Source organism: Salvia splendens, chromosome 21, assembly GCF_004379255.2.
Source record: "Salvia splendens isolate huo1 chromosome 21, SspV2, whole genome shotgun sequence".
Classification (NCBI taxonomy): Eukaryota; Viridiplantae; Streptophyta; class Magnoliopsida; order Lamiales; family Lamiaceae; genus Salvia; species Salvia splendens.
In genome coordinates this window covers 25196084-25216762 of record NC_056052.1, presented here as the reverse complement: position 1 = coordinate 25216762, position 20679 = coordinate 25196084, and the positions used below count along the sequence as shown (strand labels likewise).

The following is a 20679-nucleotide window of genomic DNA, read 5'->3' as shown; positions in this document are numbered from 1 at the left end:
GCAGGTTAGCGAGAAGGCTCCACGATTAACAATTGCGATAAAAAAAATTACTCCAACAAACGACGTTTTAAATATTCCGTTAGATCATTCAACTTCGCGAGTCTTCCTTTCAGCTCGTGCAGGGACATAGTAACGCCGTCATCTAACAGTGCAAACGGCGACAGATCAATACCGATGATGATCATTCAACGGTCAAGATTGAAAATGGAGGACGGGACGGTATAAAACAGGAGGCTATCAAGGAAGGCAGAGTACATTCGTATTTCTGTGTTGTTCTCTCTCTCTGGTTTCTCTCTCATAACTCATAAGTTGGGAGTAATTGATTGGAAATTGTGAGCTCACGGAGCTGTGTAATCTGGTGAGTGGTAATGTAGTGAATGTTTAATGATCAAACAATTTGATAGTGAGAAATTCTCAGTTTCTGAGAGTTTAATCGAATATAATTGAATTTTGGATCTTCGTTGACCGTATATGAACCGCACGCGCATTGTCGGATTATGTTTTTAGAAGATATTCGAGTTCGATTGTGCCGAAAATTTTGATTCAGTCCGATTTGATTTTCGGAAGGATATTTGTTTGGCGTTCTGTTTGTATTCATTCGGTTGTTTGTAATACTAATACTTTGTTGATTTTTGTTCAAACAGGGGAATTTTTGAGAGATTTGAGATCGGTATCGTGGATTTGAAGATCGCAATCGATTTAAGAAACCTCGGAATTCTTCTTGTTTCTCTGCTGAAAGCGCTATTTTAAGCACTGGATTCTGCTTGATTTTTTAGGCGTATGTGACGTCAATTCATTCAATCTAAAGTTTCTCTAGAGTTTCAGTCTGCTAGCATCCAAATTGGGAGACCAAGGTAATTTGTTTGGTTAAGATCAGAATATTGGTGTATAATTTGCATTGTGTGTTACGATGACGAATTTTATTTCGTTGCCGCAGATTTGGAGGACTCCGGCTTCACTGAATTTTTTTCAGATTTTATCGGCAGAGATTTTAGGTTAAAGTTGAGGATAGCAGATTAGCAGATATTTTGCAGGTAATGGTGAATTTCCTTCCTCTGGTTCTCCTCCTCCTCCTCCTCTCTCTCTCTCCCCGAGGAACGTGATTTTCAAACCGTTTCAGCTTTCATCTTTTACCAATCTATCACCAGAGTTCTTGTTGTTTAGTTTAAGCGCTCTGTTTTTGCCCAAATCTCTTCCTCTCGACGATTCCAACTTTGTGAATCTCCAGCATTTTTTTGGAAAATATTCATCTCTATGAAAGTGCTTGAGCTGAAGGGAATTTATAGCATCATTCACCATTCCAGCTGACCTAACAAATCAAGAGCTGGATTTCTCAATTTTCTTTGAGAAAATTGATAAAAATCTCTTCATTCAATTAAATGTAAAACCACGCATTTACCTCTACTTGTTTCCTCCCAAAATAAAAAAAATTTCCTGAATTTTTCACTCCATTATGACTATTTCTCCCCAAAACTCTTGCAACGAAGATTTCGCGATGTTACACTAGATCTCGCGATTGGCCAAAAACTCTCCCAATTTGAAAACTCAGTGATTTTCATTTCATTGTAAATTCGTATCTTCCTTTTCTTTACACCATTAAAAGCACAAAAATCCACAGTAATTTAGTTAACAGAGCCTCAACTTCCGTTAATAACGAGAATCATGTTACTTGACGGCGTACAGACGTGAACTAAAGGGGGCGATGGAGAGGAACATTACCCACTCCATCAATAGAGACGGCTTATTGCTGAGATCCGAATCCAAGTCAGACGCTACGACGTCGTCCGACTTCGTATTGCAGTGGGGCAACAGAAAAAGGCTTCGCTGCATGAAGTTCCAGACCAAGGACCACACCAACAACAACGGTTCGGGCCCGGTTCAGCGGCCCACGACCCGGATCGATCGGCGGGTCGTCAGGTCGGATCTCAGCAAGAGAGAAGATCCGAATTCGAATCAGCTGCTCACTGGCAAGAGTAACGGCGGCGGCAACGGTTATTTGAACCTCCGCCAGCGGGCGGCCTCTCCGGCTCATCGAATTTTGAGGTATTTTGCTTATCATAAATTTTATTTTCCCGAAAAATACGATTCCAATTTGTTGACTTATTACTTTGCTATGGTTTTGGTGGATTATCATTTTATCCTTTGTTTCTTTTATCTTGAATTTGTGGAGAGGAACAAATTATTTTTGAATTCATTATTGGTGTGGGTCTATATAAAGTTAAAATAATCCCTATTCTTCACTCGATTCTTTTCCTTTTTTCATGCAATAATTCGTGTGCAAAAGTAGTTTTTAAATGTGCGTTGATACCTGTATTTTTGGTTTTCCTCAAAGCAAATATGAAAAGTATTTTTGGCTTATACTAATAAAAGATTGAATGAAAATTTTCTCTTCATTTCTTGGAAGCTACTAATTGTTAGGCTTCGGAAAGTGGTCCACTATTTATCCTCATTTCCACTCCTCTTTGGTATTGAACTATTATTTTCCAGATCCATGCCCCATTTGTATAATATTTCAAGATTACGACACGTAAATCATCAACTCAAAGATTAAGGTAGCAATTCAATCCAACGGCCCAGATTCTTCCAAAGACCACCTCACAAGTCATAACATTTTCTGTTTTTTTTTTTCATTTTCTCTCCATTTTTGGTATCTCTCTCTGTATTTGCACACACTGCCCTAAAAAATCACGTCTCTTTGTAGTATTAAATAAAAGGCTGTGACCCATATCAGAAACCATATCCTCTATTAAAACAACTCCCCTCAATTTCTCTGATCCAAAAAGCACTACCCCATAGGGCTATTTCTGTAATTTTCCCCCACCCTTTTATAAAACTGTACATTTTTTTACAGTTTTTATTACTTTCCACTAATATAACAAATTCTTGTTGTCAATTTAATCAATAGTCATAGAAGTAGTTGAAGTTTGTAGTATTTTAGTTTTGCATATGTTCTGAATTGGAATGTGATTTGTTTTCGCCTTATCCAATCTTTAGGAATTCAGAGACTTCGCCTGGTATGAGAGGACATAGCAAAGTAATAAGGGGATTGACATCCCCAGAGATTGGTGGTACCACCGGCAATAATAATAGTACCCACCTCCACAGTTGTACCAAGAACAATAAATCTAGTCATCACAACGACAACCACTACCAACATGGCAGCGGAGGTGGTGGCTCCGGGTCATCCGGGACAGGCCACGATGAGAAAAAGGGCGTCTCATCCGACACCACCATCGTGGCGGTGTGGCCTCCCAAGTTCGTGATCGCCTTGACGAACAAGGAGAAGGAAGAGGATTTCATGGCGATTAAAGGCTCAAAGCTTCCTCAGCGACCCAAGAAACGAGCCAAGCTTATCCAGCGCACACTCAACGTAAGTCCTTTATTCATCAGATCCCTTCTTGTTGAATACTTGAATCTTTGTTTTGTGTTATCAAAGCATGAAAATTGGTATTTTTAGAACTACTATTTGTCTCGTGTTAGGTAAGGAATTATTCCATCCGCTAGTGTTATAATCTGAAGTTAAAAGATTGATCTTGATTTCTTGTCATGGATTATATTTTGTGGCTTACAATGACAGAAAATACCAAGCGAAAAACAGGGGACTTTATCCTTGGCTTAGTTTGATTTCCTTTTTTCCTTTTTTCCTTTTTATATGTAGTTAAGTAATAAAAAGAAAGAAATAGGTTTAAAACATTTTGCTCCCAAGGGCGCAGCGCAGTTGGCAATGGAGTGGCGGGGCAGATCTTGCTTCAAGAAAGAAATAGGTTGTAGCTGTGCATTAAATCTTTTCACCGGTTTTGCACGTGGATAAGTTGGTCAAAATAAATGAAGGGCATTAAATATTAACGTGAGTAAATACATAGCTTGAACAAATATTAATTCAAATCCAATATTTTGTTCAATGTATCATACTAATACATTAGTTTGGAAAATATCTTTTGAAAAAAGTATCATTGAAACGTTGCAGCAAGGTAGGCTAAGTGCAATGGACCCGGCCCTTTTTGCCCATCCATTTTGGTCGTAAATGAACGGAGACTCTTGCTCTCATCTTTTACTTCAAAATTTCACATGAAGGGCATATGTGACTTTTCACAAATTCAACTTTGATGGTCACTTATTATTCAATTATCTGGAATTTGGGAAAGTGCATCACAGAATTATATGAGTAGTGCAACTTGTATTTTATTTAGTCATTACTGTATATGATAGTAGCCACGCACCACCACCACAAATACTAGTAGATATTTTCTTCTGCAACTTTATAATTAAATATTGTGGACAGCTGATGCAATAATTGGTTTTGGTGGGGTCTTTGTTTTCTTGTCATTCTTTTAAATAGTCGACAGCGCATTCGTTTTTGGATTGTTTGTGTCACAGTTCACATGCATGTATGATTTTACATGTATCCCAATAATGCATTAAATAACTATGTCCCCACTTAGAATTTATTCTTCATACAAACATAAAAATCAATAATAATAATAATAAAAAAGTTATGGACTGATTTTCTGAATATATTCTTGTGCATTTGCAGTTGGTTAGTCCAGGTACATGGTTATGTGATCTGACTTTGGAAAGGTATGAGGTCAGAGAGAAGAAGGTTTCTAAGAAGGTAAATGCCCTTTCTCTCTCTAGTTGATTAATTTCTCTTTATATATATAGTTTATTAATTTGTTATTTGGATTATTCAGAGACCTAGAGGGTTGAAGGCGATGGGAAGCGTGGAATCGGATTCAGAGTAGAGTAGAAGGGGAGATATTTGTATGAGGAGATTCTGAGAAGTTGTTGAGAGGTTTGAGAGAGTTCAGATTTGTGAAAATATTTCCCAAAATTGTGGTCTTCAAGATTAAATTCTTGGGGGTTCAATATAATTATAATTATGATATAAGTATATCCTTGCTTTTCAATGAACATCCATCCTTCATGTTGTACATCATGTTTTCTTAAAAAAAAAAATTCCCATTTGTTATCAAATACAGATCGAAGAAAATATATTGATTGGTCTAAAAGAACATGTTCTTGGTAGATTTCAAAACCAACTCTAGAATTGCATCATCTTTCACCATTTTTATAAATTTTCGAAACTTAACTCTGGTTAAATTTGAGAACTACTTACTATAAATTTGTTCATGTTGGAATTTAAAGCTTATGCCTAATTCATTTTTATATCTGTTATTTCTCTTGGTTGAAAAATTAATACTATAAAATTCCTATAATAATTCTGATTTAAAAATAAAATTAATTTACACATTGATTTCAGAAGTATATTATGAAATACTTCTTGGCACTCAGCATATATGTGTGGCTAATAACTGTTGGGTAACAAACCCATTCCACATCGGATGAGGGAGGAAAGTTGAAAGGTGTATATAATTTCTGTCCAACCCCAATTAGTTTGAGGCCTTTTGGAAGTGACCCAAAAACAAATCCGTGCGGGCTTAACACAATATCAAACTAATGTTGCAGTCGATGATCCTAACAATAACAACGGAGAATAAAAATTACAATTAAAACATGGAAGTGTTTTGGTTTGTCTATGCAAATGTGATGAAATGAACCGGCATTCATACATAATTTTTATAACAACCACGGTAATAACTTGATTAATTGGCCTAGAATTTATCGTTGCTTTGAAAAACTAGATTAGCAGATTAAGTGAATTTCATTTTTGGGCATACGAATATAGTCCACGAAAACTAATTCGCAGCACTCTAGTTTTTCACATGAAAAGTAGGAGTAATTCTTTCACACTAATAAATTAATTAAAAAATATTTGCTATAGAAATAATTTGAATGTACCAAAATTCTTACTTTTGGTGTTCATAAGAAATCACACATGAAATGAATTAGATATGAAAAAATTATATTCATAAGAAATCACACATAAAAATGTCGAATGAATATTACAAACCGAAAAAGAATTTCAAAAACCCCAAACACCGCAAATCAACTGATCCAAACCCCCAAACACCGCAAATCAATATACATTACATACACACTCCGCCATAGCCTAGAAAGGAAAATAAAAACTCAGATCCTGAGCGCCGCGCCGACGACGAACGAAGCTACGGCGACGGCGAGCGACGGCAGCGCAACGCCGGCTGAAGACGCCGGCGCCGGTGCGGGTCCTTCCTGCGCGGCTGAGCTACCGATGAGTGCGAAGACTGTTCCGACAATCGCCATTGTCGCCACCAAAACTCTCTTCTGCGACACCGCCATTGTGTGTTTGTGTGTGTGTGAGAGAGAGAGAGAAGAAGAATGTTTTGACGTGAGTGGCGGAGATGAGATTAGAGAGACAGTTATGTGTAGAAGGGATTTATAGTGAGAGAGAGGAAGGTCGGTGTGGGGTTGCGGGCAGAGGCTAGGTGGACGGGCAGCTGCCCGAATTTACAGACTGGCAAATGGAGAGACAGCTATTTGATACGACGGCGTACTTAACATGGCCACTACTAATCATTCATCTAACTACTTATTTTAGTGATTTCGAAAATTTTATATGGAGAATTAATACTCATCCCTCTCCTATTTAAGAAAATTTCTTAAATTTCTTTTTCAAGAGGAGGTGAGACTTAAATTTTATATGGAGAATTTATGTTGTTTCAAAATTCATATTTTTAGCAAACGGGTAGAGTATGTTGAATTATTAGAAGAGTTTGAATTTATATCCAAAGTAATAATTTTCTTGATGAATTAGTAATTCTCAAATCAACTAAATCTTCATATATCTTGATACAACAATATGGGGTACTTTTTAAGTGCCTCTATGATGATAGATATAAATTTACATTTACATTTCAATTTCGAATTTGAATTTGAATGGTGTATCTAATAATGAGACCATGTCATTTTTTTAAAATATCTCATTTATTTTCGTGATAGCTAAGTTAAAATATCTCATTTTTTCTCTTGAAAAAATTAACTCTTATCTCTATATTATTACATTTTCTTCATTATCAGCCAGTACTTTATTTTTCTCTATCATACACTTTATTACGATATCCTTATCTAACCCACTAAACACATTTTTTAAATTATTTTGTCAATTTTGGACCGTATCACTTAAATTGGAATGGAGTTTATCTTGAATTTATTAGCACAAATAATGGAATTCAATTTCAAAACAATTACCCGATCCAAATTGAGTGAATCCAACGAATTAAATTTAATTATGAATGCATATTTCACCATAACACACTCTAGATCTTTTGTTAGTAGTAGTGTACATTATACGGCACCTACCTAATGCACATATTCTGAAGGTGACTTCAATTCCTAATGTATGTAAATACTTGAATATATTTTGAAATTTAAATTATACTCCATCAATAATCAATCATTCAAAAAAAAAGAAAAATAAATTGAGGATGAAGATGGGGCAACCAAAATAACGGCGATACGAAATGGGGCAAGTTTCCGTTAGTTTGGACGGCGAAATGGACATTTATACTGGTAAGAGCATGCGCAGCGGTGGCGTCCGTCGCCACCGCCGTCCGCGCCGCTGGCACGGCGCTGCTCGATGTATCGAGCACGTCCGTGCCAGCGGACGCACACGTGGCGCGCTCCCATTCGTCAACGGCATAGCCGTTGTGTTTAAACATTTTTTATTATTTTTTTAAAAAAATCAGTATTTAATTATAAATAATGCTAAAAAAATAAAAAAAAATATTTTCCAAATCCCAAAAATATGGCCGTTTTTTTCCCGTTTTTCTGATTTTTTTTTATTTTTTTTTATTTTTTTTCCCCAAAATCATCTATAAATACACACATTCATCACTCATTTATCACATCAATTCATCTCTCATTCATCTCTCATTCATAATTCTTATACTCCCTCCGTCCCGGGCTACTCGCTCATTTCCTTTTCGGCTCGGAGATTAAGGAATGAGTGTATAGAAAAGTCAAAAATGACGGCTGTAGGTGAAATTTTTTACTAAAAATGGAAAGAGTGCAAATAACTTGGGACGCTAAAAAAGGAAATAAGTGCGAGTAGTGCGGGACGGAGGGAGTACAAACTATCCACACATTCAACATTCACTCAAAACATCAAATGGATTTCACTCATCTCATGGCGGAAGCGAAGCGCGAAGAACAAGAATACTACGAACAACATGATTATAGACGACGAAAGGCCGAGGGCGGCTAGCTTCTACGACGAGGACGAAGCCGGAAGCTCAACAGCGAGGTCTCCCCCATGCCGAGGTGAGCATACGACGGTTGGCCAGAGGATCGAGACAAGACACACAATGCGCGATACTCGAATCCACAATCAACTACAAGAAGACCTAATCAACCACATGTGGGCGAAATTCGGCAACGAGTAGTGGTTTTTTTAATTTTTAGGATTTTAATTATGTAATTTTTAATTTTTAGGATTTTAATTATGTAATTTTTCATTTTTAGGATTTTAATTATGTAATGTTTAATTTTATTTGTCATTTGTAATATTTATTGTGGTTTTTAAATGAATTTTAATATTATGGAAATGTTATTGTTTAATTGAATTTTAAATTAATTGTGCTCGTCCTTGCGGAAGAGCACAGTTGTGGGTGTTGTGCTCTTGCCAGAGAGCAGACATGAATAGTACCGTCCGGGCCCACAACCTTGCCGCTGGCAAGAGCACGGTTGTGGATGCTCTAACGGCGAAATCACGGCGATGCCATTCCCGATTTTCTAGAACATTCTCCAATCTCCAAATCTTATTATGTCCATCAATTGATGAGTTCAAATCCAAAATAGTTGGGTTTCAGAAAAATCAAGTAGCTCTAAACGACAATGGTATATTTTGTATTAATACAAAAAAAAATCTTGTTATTTTCAAATTTTGTTGACTGATGGAGTACATAGTATTTTGAATTATTATATTTAATTTATTTTTCCTTTGCTGACGGTGTTATATTTGCTTTTATTCATTTATTCATTTTTTTTACAATTTAATACCCTCTTCAAAAAATCCTAAACTATTAGTATAATACTCATACATTTAATATTCGCAATCATTTGTCCGCAAGAGAATATTAATGCATTTAAATAATATAGAATGTAACACAATAAAACATTAAAACAAATCACAAAAAGTCAACTTGGAGACTATCTTGAAATTTAGCATAAATGCATTTATTGACATTAAATAAAGATTAAAATAATATTTTCCATTTTTCTTGTGAAAAATACTACTATCAACATGTTTTTCTGCAAAGGCTAGAAGTAACAAAACCACACACTAATGTTCCATATACATCAATAAATCAAACAATTTTGCTTTGAACACTCAAATTCTATATATATAGTCAATCAAAAATCTTGGATCAAAACTTGTGCTATATATCATCATACTATCAATTTTATTCTAAAAAAAAAGAATTCTCCACCTGCTTTTCTCTATACATATCACAATTTCTTCATTTCCAATAATTTATTTTTCCACTAAAAACCTAAGAATTTAGGAGCTAATAGAAACAAAGCTTGCAAAGCACTTGGAGAGAACTTTCTTGCAAACAGAAAACAAACAGATGAATTCTGCCCATTATACAAGCACCTCTGCCCCTCATATATCCTCCTCATGAAGAACTCATCCGTCACGTCGGCCGCCCCGAACGTGGCCGGGTGGGCCCCGCCCCGAGACCAGTCGACCCACGTCAGGCTGCGGTTGGCCAGGAGCCCGCCCGCCTGTATGGTCAGCATGGTCGGGAAGTAGTGCTCGTCCACGTAGCACGCCGGCCGGCAGAAGTCGAGGAATTTCGGGTAGAATTTTGTGTCTTGGACGACGTAGACTGCGAGCTTCCTGTTCACCTCGAACCACTGGGACCCCTTGCGCCAGTCGGATATGTTGACCTCCGGGAGCATGTTCTCGTTGTAGCGGCCACGCCCGTACGGGCCCGGGTCGTCGAACGCGCCCATGAAGCCATACTTGGAGCCCATCATGTAGTTGTAGATTGTGGTGAAGTTGAAGAGGGGGATGCAGGACTCGGAGAGGAGGACGAAGCGCTCGTTGGAGAAGTCGAGGAGGGCGTTCGCCAAGAGCCTCCTCTCCGCGTCGCACATGCTCATCCTTCCCCATTCGGAAACCTATCAAAATGACTACATATTAGCAACAAACAACACCAAAACAGGTCTATAAGATCACACAAAGCAAACAGGAAATGAGGAAAGGCATAGACAAGAGAATGAGCTCCCAATCATTAAGAAACGACTTCGTTTATGTCGTTTGTTTATGCTCCGGAGCTGCTGATGTTGCAGTCTAACACACTTTTATCGAACAATTCAATCTAAGATGACACCAAGGCAATAAACTGTAGTTAGAATGGCTATCCTTGATTCAAGCTAATAGATCTTCTATTATTGTCTCTTCTTAATGCACTCGATAACTATTTCGAAACACAGAAAGCGGAGGGCCATTATTTATCATTGTGATAAACCTCATTTACTATGTTCAGACAGCAACATAGGTCAACCACACACAAATTAAGTTTTAGGTACGAGTCTTTACAGTGGAACATGTCCCTTAACTCTCCAAATCAGATAGTGAAACGCAACCTTTAACAGTCGAAAAACCACTCAATACGCCCTCCTCAAACTCCCATTTACACACCATGATTTCAAACAGAGCAAACTTTAAAGACTAATAGGTAGAAAAGGCCAAATTATACAGGATCAGCTTTCCTAGACAGCAAACGGAACATGTATATATTTTTCATGTGACATCAAATTCCATCCAACTTTACAGAGAGACATCAAAATAAATTAGCTGCAACGAAGAAGAACAAAGCATATCACAAGGCCAAACAAACATCTTTCTTGACATGAATTTCAGGTATATCATAATAATCATGTAACTCATTATATAACAAGAAGGAAAATCAACGCCAACAAACATACCGCAGAGAACTTAGCACAATTTCAAACTAATCAGGAAAATGTGGCACGATACACACCTGGCTCGGTATCTGTCTCTTGTAAAACACAGATCCTGATGGGAACTCAGCCTCATAACTAGGCAACGAATGAATGTAAATCGAATACTTCCCTTCGTGCCCCTTAAAAAACCTCTCCCAGAGAGGCGCCAAAGGCAACGGCCCCTTAGTCAAGAACATAAACGCGACCTTTGGAACCCTCTCAAACGGATACTTGCTCACACGGGGCACTAATGTGGCCCTCCAAAACAACTCCTCATCACTCATCCCGTGCATCAAATTAGAGGGGGGCTCGATCCATCGATCCAAACCCACCGGCGGCTCGTGATTGCAGGGCACTAATATAGGCTTCATGGATGTCACTACACTACTATTGATTCCAAAGTATCTAATCATGTAGATGCTGACGATAGAGAAAGTTAAGCACAGAACCAGAAAGAGTACAAGCAGCTGAAGCACCCTCTGTGGCAAAACCCTAGGCTGGCCCACCCTGCCCCCTGCAGTGGGATCTTTGCCTTCTTCCATATGTACAACCTTTTAATGCAATCCAACCTCAAATATTATTTTCCCTCCTAAAATCGCACTAAAAATCCGATCTTTTCCCTAAATCAAAATCCAAACCCCAGCTCTCGAATTGATGAATGGAAGAAGAAATACCAAACCCTATCATTAAGTTTGTATTCACAGCTAATTAATGGAGAGAAAAGGGGCTAAAATTAGAGATTTTGAATCAAAATAGCTAAAAATAGAAAGTTCTATCAGATTGGATTGAGCATTGATTTCAGTAGAAACCGTCAAGATTCCCAACTACAAATTAATTCTTGGATGAGAGAGAGGGATCATGGAATTAACTATTTTTTGCAGGAAAGTCAAAAAAGGGAAAAGGCTAATAAGAAGGGTTTCACAGCTAGATCAAAGAACTCGATTTAGGATCTTGGTTGATTCTTGCTTGCATAAAATCACGTCGTGTAAAGTGATGAATTAAGAAGAAGAAAAAGGCAACGGAAAACAAACCCAACCGAAAATACCGGAAATGGAATTCCAGAGATTTAAGAAGCAAATAGCTCCTCAAAAATTATACAGTGAAAATGGATTAATATTTTAAAATGATGAGAGAGAGATAGTCACAAGAATGGTGTGGTGAAATCTAATGGGAACAAAGGGAAAAGTGATGCAATTGAGAGCGTCATGTGGTTAATTTTTCACTCTCTCTTTTAACATTCAAGAATGTCTGTAAATCTAAATCTCAATCACATGCTTAGAAAAAGTGCCAAAAATATTGAATATTTTTTAAATGGGAAAAGGCAAAAATTGGGTTGGAAGTTAAGAGGCTGTTTGGTTTGGTGATTGTATCAATAAATATTGGTGTGCAAATGGACAGGCTATCCTCACACAAGATGGTGGAGAACAAATCAAGAATGTGAGATTTAATTTATTTTGGAATCGACAAATTCACATTGGAAATAACGAGTAATTATGTGTTGGATTTATTTGATGTTGTTATTGACATGATTATTATTGATTTTTGACACATGTATTGTACTTTTCTTGAAATAGAATAGGGTCTGTAGAATTTAATTATCTTGACTAAACAGAATAGTATGCTGGTGTCAATTTAGAAGTCTGCGTTATCATATTCAGTGAAAATGAAGTGCTAACAAGATTTGAATGCCCATTAATGTGGTGAGTTTAATTTGCTGCTACACCAATAATAAATTGACATGGTTATACTCTTTGAAAAAATAAAAATAAATTAAATCCTATGTGGCGTCTCTTCCTCCTCTTACCACGCACTTTGCTGAATTCAACATTCATTTCATCTTCCCCACAACTCTCCACCTTTTGAACATCATATTGCTGTCGGTAAAAAGCCAAAGCACCACCTCTGCCTCTCTCTCACCCCCATTCCAAACTAACGTTTTCCCCTACTTCTCCCCGCCGATAACCTCCTCCAGTCCACCATCACTTCTCGAATCACCTACAATTCGTCTTGCCGATTCAATCTCCACCAAATAGCAGCCGCTCTCCCCACCGCCGCCTGAACTGGTTGCTCAAATTCTTCTTTCAGCACCCTTCATCACACCGGGAATCCCCGTGCAATCCTCCGTCCGTCCGTTGTCCTCGGAGAGGCTCGCCCTCGTCGCCGCCACCAACGACGACTTCCTCCTCGATCTATCATAACCGCTAAGTTTTGGTCTGCTCTCGAGAAGTTGGACGCTTGGACTGCAACTTGCCTCCCTGCCGGCTCAGCTGGAGTTTTAGAGAGATTTGTGGGAAAATGCCAAAATGAAGTTCAATTCGCCAAGAGCTTGTGAGGAAGATGCATAGGGAGCTGTAGATGAAGATGAAATGAATATTGAATTCAGCAGAGTGTGTGACTAAGAGGAGGAAGAAATGCTACATAGGATTTAATTTATTTTTCATTTTTTCAAAGAGTATACACATGTTAATTTATTATTGGTGTAGCAGCAAATGTCTTAAGAAATGTCTTAAGCTGATCCCTTCCGTATATTGTGTGGGTGAAAAAGGAAACGTTTACTGTGCCTATATTTTAATGCCCATTAATGAAAATTTAATTTCATTTTGAAGGGTTTTAAAAGTCTCATAAGTGAACGAAAAAAAGAAGTGCTTATAATAATAATACCTAAATTTTTAAACCAAAGGATTTAGTTGAAATTGTTGTTGTATACCACCAGTATTCGAATTGTTTAACAATAATGTTCGCGTAAAAAATCCTCATTCGAAACGGAATTCATTAACATGAATTTATCATGTTTTTCCACCACGTCACCACACGACTTGAATCTTGCTTGGGAATATATATAAAATTATCATATTTTAAATTATGCTTACGAATTACAGAGCATAGGTGGTATATAAATAATATATTATGAGACACGAGTCCATCACACATGTCTATACAACTCGGTCACGACCAATAATTTATGCTACTAGTAGTACTGTATATATTTATATATATGTCGAAAGAGAGAGAATTTGGAGATTCTAAAGTTCGTGCTCCACTACAACTCCATGAGCTGGCGCAATATCATTCAAGCCAGAGCTTTACTTTTACATATTCGAAATACGAATATATAGACGATTTTCTTCAATAATTTAATCGAGTCGTTATACTTTAGTCTGTTCAAATGAAATTTATATAAATTCCATGCGCGATACATATCTTGCTACACCAAAAACAATGACTCGATTTTAACATGTATGATAGCATAGATCTAATATTGATAAAAATAAAAATAACATGTGTATTCATAATAAATTTTAATGCATACCTACAAATACAATAATCTTTTAGTACTAATTTTAATTTAGAACAACCACCTAGTAATGTAACTCATATATATTTATTTTGAGATGAAGTGAGAATCATTCAGTGTCTAAAATTCTTCAAAATCATAAAAAAAAATACTACTCCGCTAGTAATCTCTTTTAGATTAATAGTAGTTTCTTATACACAGACCTAAATATGCAGAGTCTTTTCTCATCTGTACCACAAGGAAATCAAAAACCTAGATCATCGGGTTTAATTCGCATTGACACGACAAAATATAGACAAAACGTCATCAATTTGAACTAGCGTGAAATGGTTGGATGTTTCAGGTAAGTAAGACCAGAAAAGTGATAACAGCAGTTTTGCAAAAGGTGATTTACATCAAAGTCAGAAGAGAAACACTTATCTGTGGCACCCTCTTCTTCCTTATGTAAGAGAGACTAATATTTGAGGCCTACTTGACCACGTCAAACTTAGCACGGACGTTTGAGATCATGACAGGACATTCTCCCTTCTCGTCATAATCAGCGTAGTCTCCTCCCGACAGATCAATGTCAGTAAATTTAGTTCCTTCAAGCTACAAAAAGATGAATAGAAGTGCATGAGATAGAGTGATTTCTATGCTGTAACTGCAAGATCACAAACAAACAGTATTGGTGCCAAAAGACTGCTCCATATATTGGGGGAACTAGAGAGAAATAACCAAATTAATTCGTCACAGATACATGTATACGTTTTTTATAGAATTGTTCTTAATTTTAAGTCAATTAGTAAGTTGAATCACAACCTGATGACAAGCGTATTGTTGAGATCTAGCGTCTACGAGTCAAGTTGAGATGTGTGTAGGATATGGGTTTACCTTCATCGGTCCTTTTTCCCCTTCATTTAGCCTTTTAGGTTACTAAGGCTAATGATTATTGTTGGGTCTGTATATTTTAGTTGTTACAGAACGAGGCTTAAATCACCGAGGAAAAAGGTAAAATGGTAAGCAGGGTGTAACATATTTTCCAAATTGTATCACTTCTGTACATACAGAAGATTATCAAAGCTCACAGCTAGATTATCAAACACAACTGGTTCACAAATATCAGTGAAAAGCCCCCAGTCCCCAAAAACATCGAATTCTAGTAATTTACCATTTTTGTGGGTAGAAAAACACTATCAATAGTTCAATCCAAATAAAGGAAGGTAATATGACTTACGGATTCAGCTTTCCACCCATCCGCAAATACAAAATCCACAGGCTCATAACCCCGGCAGTCAAACAACATTAGAGGAGCATAAGTCCCAGTCTCAGCGTCTGTCTGAGTAAAAGGTCGGCCTCGGCCAGTAATCATACTTATAGTTCCATCCCTCGAGCAAAACTTGCACTGTAAGTAGAGACGATAATGAGAGCAAAATATCTATCAGCAGGGACTGTATTATAGCATATAGCTTGATAGTAGCTGAGCAACAGCGTGATCGATTGATACCACTTAATTATGCTGACAAGACGCGATGATCTTTTAAGAAAAATACATATTCTTATGGCAAGCTAAACTTTCAGAAATTTATTGATATCTGTTTAGGTTGCAAATTCAGACCAGAATACGATAAAAGCACGGCCATCCTCATTACATCGTCATAAGCTCGAATATAAAATTCAATGAAGGGGCGGTAAATTGATACATAATCAAGATAAAAAGATGAAATCCAACCTTTTGAGAAAGATGAACATCAGTCTTGCCTTTAGCGGAAGGAGTTGTCTCGTTCAAGCTGAGGCATGTCTCTTTCTGAGTCACCTCTCCACAATTGCCGCATTTCAGCTGAACAAGAATACAATCAAACGGATGGGAACAGAAATCCTTAACAACCAAAATTACACACAACAATTAAGCTAGTAACCCTAATTGAACTCAACTCGCCTAATTACATTTTCAAACTCAATACAAATTCTGAGCACCAGTTATTTCCTAAAATAGACTTCACATCCAAAATCAATGCGTAAATGCCACTAGAAAATGCAGATGAACTGAGGTACTTTGCGATTCATCAACAGCTTAAAAAGTAAAAATAACTTGTATTACTATGTAAACAACAAAAATGATAATCTAAACACAATTGGTGCTGAAATGGAGCAATAATTTCAAAAAATGAGTAGTATTCAACCAGGATATGTCGAATATTGAAACACGCACAAATTTAAGCAAATAAAACCAAAATTCGATCACTACCAATATACCAAAAAAAATATCATCCACATATGTATTCAAGCGAAATCCTGCTCCGAAATAACAAAAAAACATCGAGTAAAATGAAATGAAAAATAGGGGGAAATTTCGATACCTTGAAAAGGTATGTGAAGTTAGGATCGTCACAGCCGCCTTGAGGCTGAAGATCGGCGAGATTCTCGAGATCGGCACTGATCATCAACAAGTGATTCACCATTTTTTCTACCTTCGATCAGCCGGAATCTACGGTTTTTCTTACAATCACGGCGTGGTTTGTATACGTTCTTCTTTGCCCGAGTGAGCTGCTACTGTCTAGGCGAGTTGTTGCTTTGCTTTGCTTCGTTTCGTTTCGTTTTGTTTTGTTTTGTTTTGTTCTGTTCTGTTTATGCGGGCAAAGGCGTTGATGCGACTTTACCTTTCCCCGTTTTTCCATGAATTTGGGGTTGGAAAAAAGAAAAAACTATTTTTGATAATTATAGTCCTTTTTTGGGGAAAATTTGACTGAATAAAATACTACTCCCTAGTCCTATAGATATTACTCCCTCTGTCTGCGAATAGAAGTCTCGTTTTTCTATTTTAATCGGTCCGCGAACAGGAGTCCCGGTTCACTTTTACTATAAATGGTAATAGGGTATCACCTTCCACTAACTCATTTTACTCACATTTCATTTAAAACTAATTTATACAAGTGAGACTCATATTCCACTAACTTTTTTTCCACCAACTTTTCTTAACTTTATTATAATTCGTATCGCCCATAAATGAGACTCCTAATGACGGACAGAGGGAATAGTTATTTAGGTTTAATGCGTAATTGATATAGTAACAGAGAACAAAGTTTTAAAATTGGTAAAGTAATTGCATTTCATTGAATCTGAACCGCCCCGTGGTAACCGGCGGAAGAAAACGGTTGTTCGATTCGATTTAGGCATATCTAGATATCGACTATTTCTATGGGACGAACAAAAAAGAAACATGACCTATTTATATGGGACATGGGGAGTACATAAAAGCATAAAATATTGAAATTTATTATAATAATTTATTGATGATTTGAAAATACAACTTATGAACAAGTTAAGTTAACAAGTACATCCACATATTGGCCATTGTTGGTCGTCTCAATCTTCGCGACTTTCTTCTTGTCACCGTGGCGCAACATTTTACTTCTCGAACTCTTTGTACCCAAACACAAAATCTAAAATCTATGAAGGCCTTTTCCACCCATTCCCTCCAACTCACGTCTCTCGATCAAACCACTCTATGAACTCTTAGAAGGAGATGAGATGCGACCCCAACTTAGTGAACTGGTACTTGCAAAGGGCATTTAGTGGACTGGTACTTGCAACAATGTTGTGTAGAAATATACTCCCTCCGATTCCTTATAGTTGAAGTGAAACTTTTCGGCACAAGGGGTTTAAGAGAAATACTAGATGTTGAGTGGGTTAAATAAATAGATAAAAAAATAAGAGAGAATAAAGTAAAAAAGTGAATAAAGTAGATAGAGTAACGTAAGAAACAGAAAAAAAGTTACAATATATAGAAATGACTCAATTATGAGGGAACTTTCCGAAATGGAAAAATGACTCAATTACGAGGGAACAGAGGGAGTATCTCACGTCCCAAGAAATAATGGACACATTGATGTACACCGTTCAAGAGTACTATGCTTCATCATTGTGTTACTTAATGTAGATAATAAATCTATAATAAGGCATGTTTTGTTTATTTGTCATTGTCAATAGATATGTATCAATGAGATAAATATAAATTAATACTCAATTTTTTAAAAATTGTGAAGTATTTCTAATTTTATGTAACGTTTTAAAACGTTAATTAGCGCATTATTTTGTGAGATAGAAGTGAGCTTATATTACATAGCGAAGTAAGATCCATATAAGGGTCTTGAGGTTTATAAATATGCAAGTAATTGTGAAATTCAAAAGGTCTTTCACAAATTATCTCTGCAGTATCATCCAGACAAAAACAAAAATTTAAAGCTCATATATACTCAGTGGCGGATGCAGAAAAAAATTGTGGGAGGGGCTGCACTATTACATACTTCCTCCGTGTGTACATCTTATATCCTTTTCCCTTCGTGCGGAAATAATGATCTCATTTTACTCTTTTATTTTAATAAGTGGACTTTAAGTTCCACTAACCCGTCTCAATCACAATTTATTATTACTATAAAAGTATAATTTATATTCCACTAACTTTTTTCATTCACTTTTTTATCATACATTCTTAAAATCCGGACTGAGTCAAAGTAAGACGATTAATTGCGGATGAAGAATATATTTTTAGTAATATATATGAAAAAATATTACTATTAAACAAAATACTAATCCAATTAAATAACTCAAAATTGTTGTCCTAAGTAGTTAAAAAAGACTAATTTCGATTATAAGTACCTCAAACTCTAATTCTAAGATAAAAACTCTAAACCAACACCTTACACTTAAAACAAATAAAAACCAATTATTTATATTGTATAATTTAAACTACACGTCCAGACATGTTTTTCATATTTCATTCGTAATATTCAGAATAAAGTAAATATTAAAAGTGATAAAAAACAAATATTTGCATAACTGAATTGTAATGAAAAATTAGAAAAGAAAAGGAATTAAAAAGAGTGAACATTTGAATTTATAATATTAAACGCGTAGACACCTTCTATCCACTTATTAAATTAAATAATAAATTCAATTTTAAGATGTAATCACCATTTTATAAAGTCGCGCTTTTTATTCAGTCAGAGTCGCACTAAGAATTAAAATTATCACTACTTATTTTTGGGGATTTTGGCCATCTTCTTCCCCAAAACAGTCATTTGTATCTCAATTAGCATCCGCAGATTTTGAATTCTCAGATCCAGTTTAGTAGCTTCAGCCCCTTGTAATCATCAATATCAAGCGATTTAGTGTTCAACGCACCATTGATTTAGGAAGGGCTGAAGACTGTTATTTGTAAATTTCAGAAGATTACAGTAGTAGGATAAAAGGAAAATACAAGTTTTAGGAGGGCTTAAGCCCCTCCATGGCCCTTACTGTGTCCGCCACTGTATATACTGTTGGGAGTTGGGACAATCATTATTTTGGTTTCGGTCATATATACTGCCGAATCAGTTAATTTTCGCATATACTAAGTGATCACCTTTGATGGCATGATAAAAATCAATGAGTTTCATCATAAGAGCATCCACAACGGTGGTGGCCCAACCCGCGTCCGTCCGCGCCGCTGGCAAGGACGTGTCTCTCCGACGCTGCGCTCGCGCCGCTGGCATGCGATTGGGCAACGGCATAGCCGTTGCCTTTGAATTATTATTTTTAATTAAAAAGCGGTTTTTAATTAAAAAAATCGATTAAAAAAATTACTTCCCAAAAAAATATATCCGTTTATTACCGTTTTTTACCACTTTTTAATTTTTTAAATATTTTTCCCTAAAAAATACACACTTTCATCTATAAATACCCCATTTTCACACCAAAAAATTCACATCAAACTACACAAGGAAGAAAGAAGGCGGCGACCGACCGCCGTCGCGCCGCGACTCCATCTACCCCCCGCTCCCGAACCCGCTCCCTATGCACCACCTCCACCCCCGAACAACTCGTTGTGGATGCTCTTAGGCCAACTCAATATGGCCGATAGGTCAACTGTGACCCCCACGCAACTTCAAACGCACGAGACCATGATATTGGGTCTCCAAAAACAATTGGGGTTAGTGCCGCCGGATGAGTAGTCTTCCTCGGGTAATATTAGCCAATAATTATGTAATTTTTAATTTTTAGGAGTTTAATTATGTAATTTTTAATTTTTAGTATTTTAATTATGTAATTTTTAATTTTTAGGATTTTAATTATGTCTTTTTTATTTTATTTGTAATTTATAATATTTATTGTGGTTTTTAATGAATTTTAATATTATGGAAATGTTTTTGTTTAATTGAATTTTAAATTGAATTGTGCTCGTCCTTGCGGAAGAGCACAATTGTGGGTGTTGTGCTCTTGCCAGAGAGCATACATGAATAGTGGCGCCGGGCTCATACCGTGCTTGCTGGCAAGAGCAGACTTGTGGATGCTCTAAAATCAATTAATAGTAAAGAAGTAATTCATTAAATTTATATAAAAATCTATATAAAACGGTATGACTCGTGTGAGATAGTTGTATTTTCAATTTTTAATTTTAGTCACCATCACAAACAACAATAAAAAATATTCAATTAATATGTTATGAAAGCAAGTGGGATTGAATTCTCAAT

General features: G+C 36.4%; 3 protein-coding genes across 3 annotated transcripts; 1 reads left to right on the top strand and 2 right to left on the bottom strand.

The window, feature by feature from the left end:
* Nucleotides 1–204: 204 nt before the first annotated feature.
* Nucleotides 205–4911, top strand: LOC121785350. The gene is made up of 7 exons (XM_042183733.1): nt 205–358; nt 645–854; nt 938–1034; nt 1684–2043; nt 2995–3370; nt 4535–4612; nt 4692–4911. Exons 4-7 carry the CDS (start codon nt 1703–1705, stop codon nt 4740–4742), a joined length of 846 nt encoding a protein of 281 aa, XP_042039667.1. The 5' UTR covers nt 205–358; nt 645–854; nt 938–1034; nt 1684–1702; the 3' UTR covers nt 4743–4911.
* Nucleotides 4912–9322: 4411 nt separating this feature from the next.
* Nucleotides 9323–12316, bottom strand: LOC121784761 (glycosyltransferase BC10-like). Its single transcript, XM_042182987.1, has 2 exons — nt 10932–12316; nt 9323–10065 (listed from the first exon to the last, which is right to left on the bottom strand). Exons 1-2 carry the CDS (start codon nt 11433–11435, stop codon nt 9424–9426), a joined length of 1146 nt encoding a protein of 381 aa, XP_042038921.1. The 5' UTR covers nt 11436–12316; the 3' UTR covers nt 9323–9423.
* A 2164-nt stretch (nt 12317–14480) lies between these two features.
* Nucleotides 14481–16774, bottom strand: LOC121784762 (CXXC motif containing zinc binding protein-like). The gene is made up of 4 exons (XM_042182988.1): nt 16528–16774; nt 15900–16007; nt 15405–15572; nt 14481–14779 (listed from the first exon to the last, which is right to left on the bottom strand). The coding sequence occupies exons 1-4, from the start codon at nt 16627–16629 to the stop codon at nt 14657–14659; spliced, it is 501 nt and encodes a 166-aa protein (XP_042038922.1). The 5' UTR covers nt 16630–16774; the 3' UTR covers nt 14481–14656.
* Nucleotides 16775–20679: the final 3905 nt, after the last annotated feature.

Coding starts and splice junctions, on each gene's coding strand:
- LOC121785350 (XM_042183733.1), top strand. CDS start 1,703: ATGGAGAGGAACATTACCCACTCCATCAATAGAGACGGCTTATTGCTG. Junction 3,371..4,534: donor TTATCCAGCGCACACTCAAC/GTAAGTCCTTTA, acceptor GTGCATTTGCAG/TTGGTTAGTCCAGGTACATG. Junction 4,613..4,691: donor AGAAGAAGGTTTCTAAGAAG/GTAAATGCCCTT, acceptor TGGATTATTCAG/AGACCTAGAGGGTTGAAGGC.
- LOC121784762 (XM_042182988.1), bottom strand. CDS start 16,629: ATGGTGAATCACTTGTTGATGATCAGTGCCGATCTCGAGAATCTCGCC. Junction 16,008..16,527: donor ACTTCACATACCTTTTCAAG/GTATCGAAATTT, acceptor ATTCTTGTTCAG/CTGAAATGCGGCAATTGTGG. Junction 14,780..15,404: donor ATGGGTGGAAAGCTGAATCC/GTAAGTCATATT, acceptor ATCTTTTTGTAG/CTTGAAGGAACTAAATTTAC.
- LOC121784761 (XM_042182987.1), bottom strand. CDS start 11,435: ATGGAAGAAGGCAAAGATCCCACTGCAGGGGGCAGGGTGGGCCAGCCT. Junction 10,066..10,931: donor AGAGACAGATACCGAGCCAG/GTGTGTATCGTG, acceptor TCATTTTGATAG/GTTTCCGAATGGGGAAGGAT.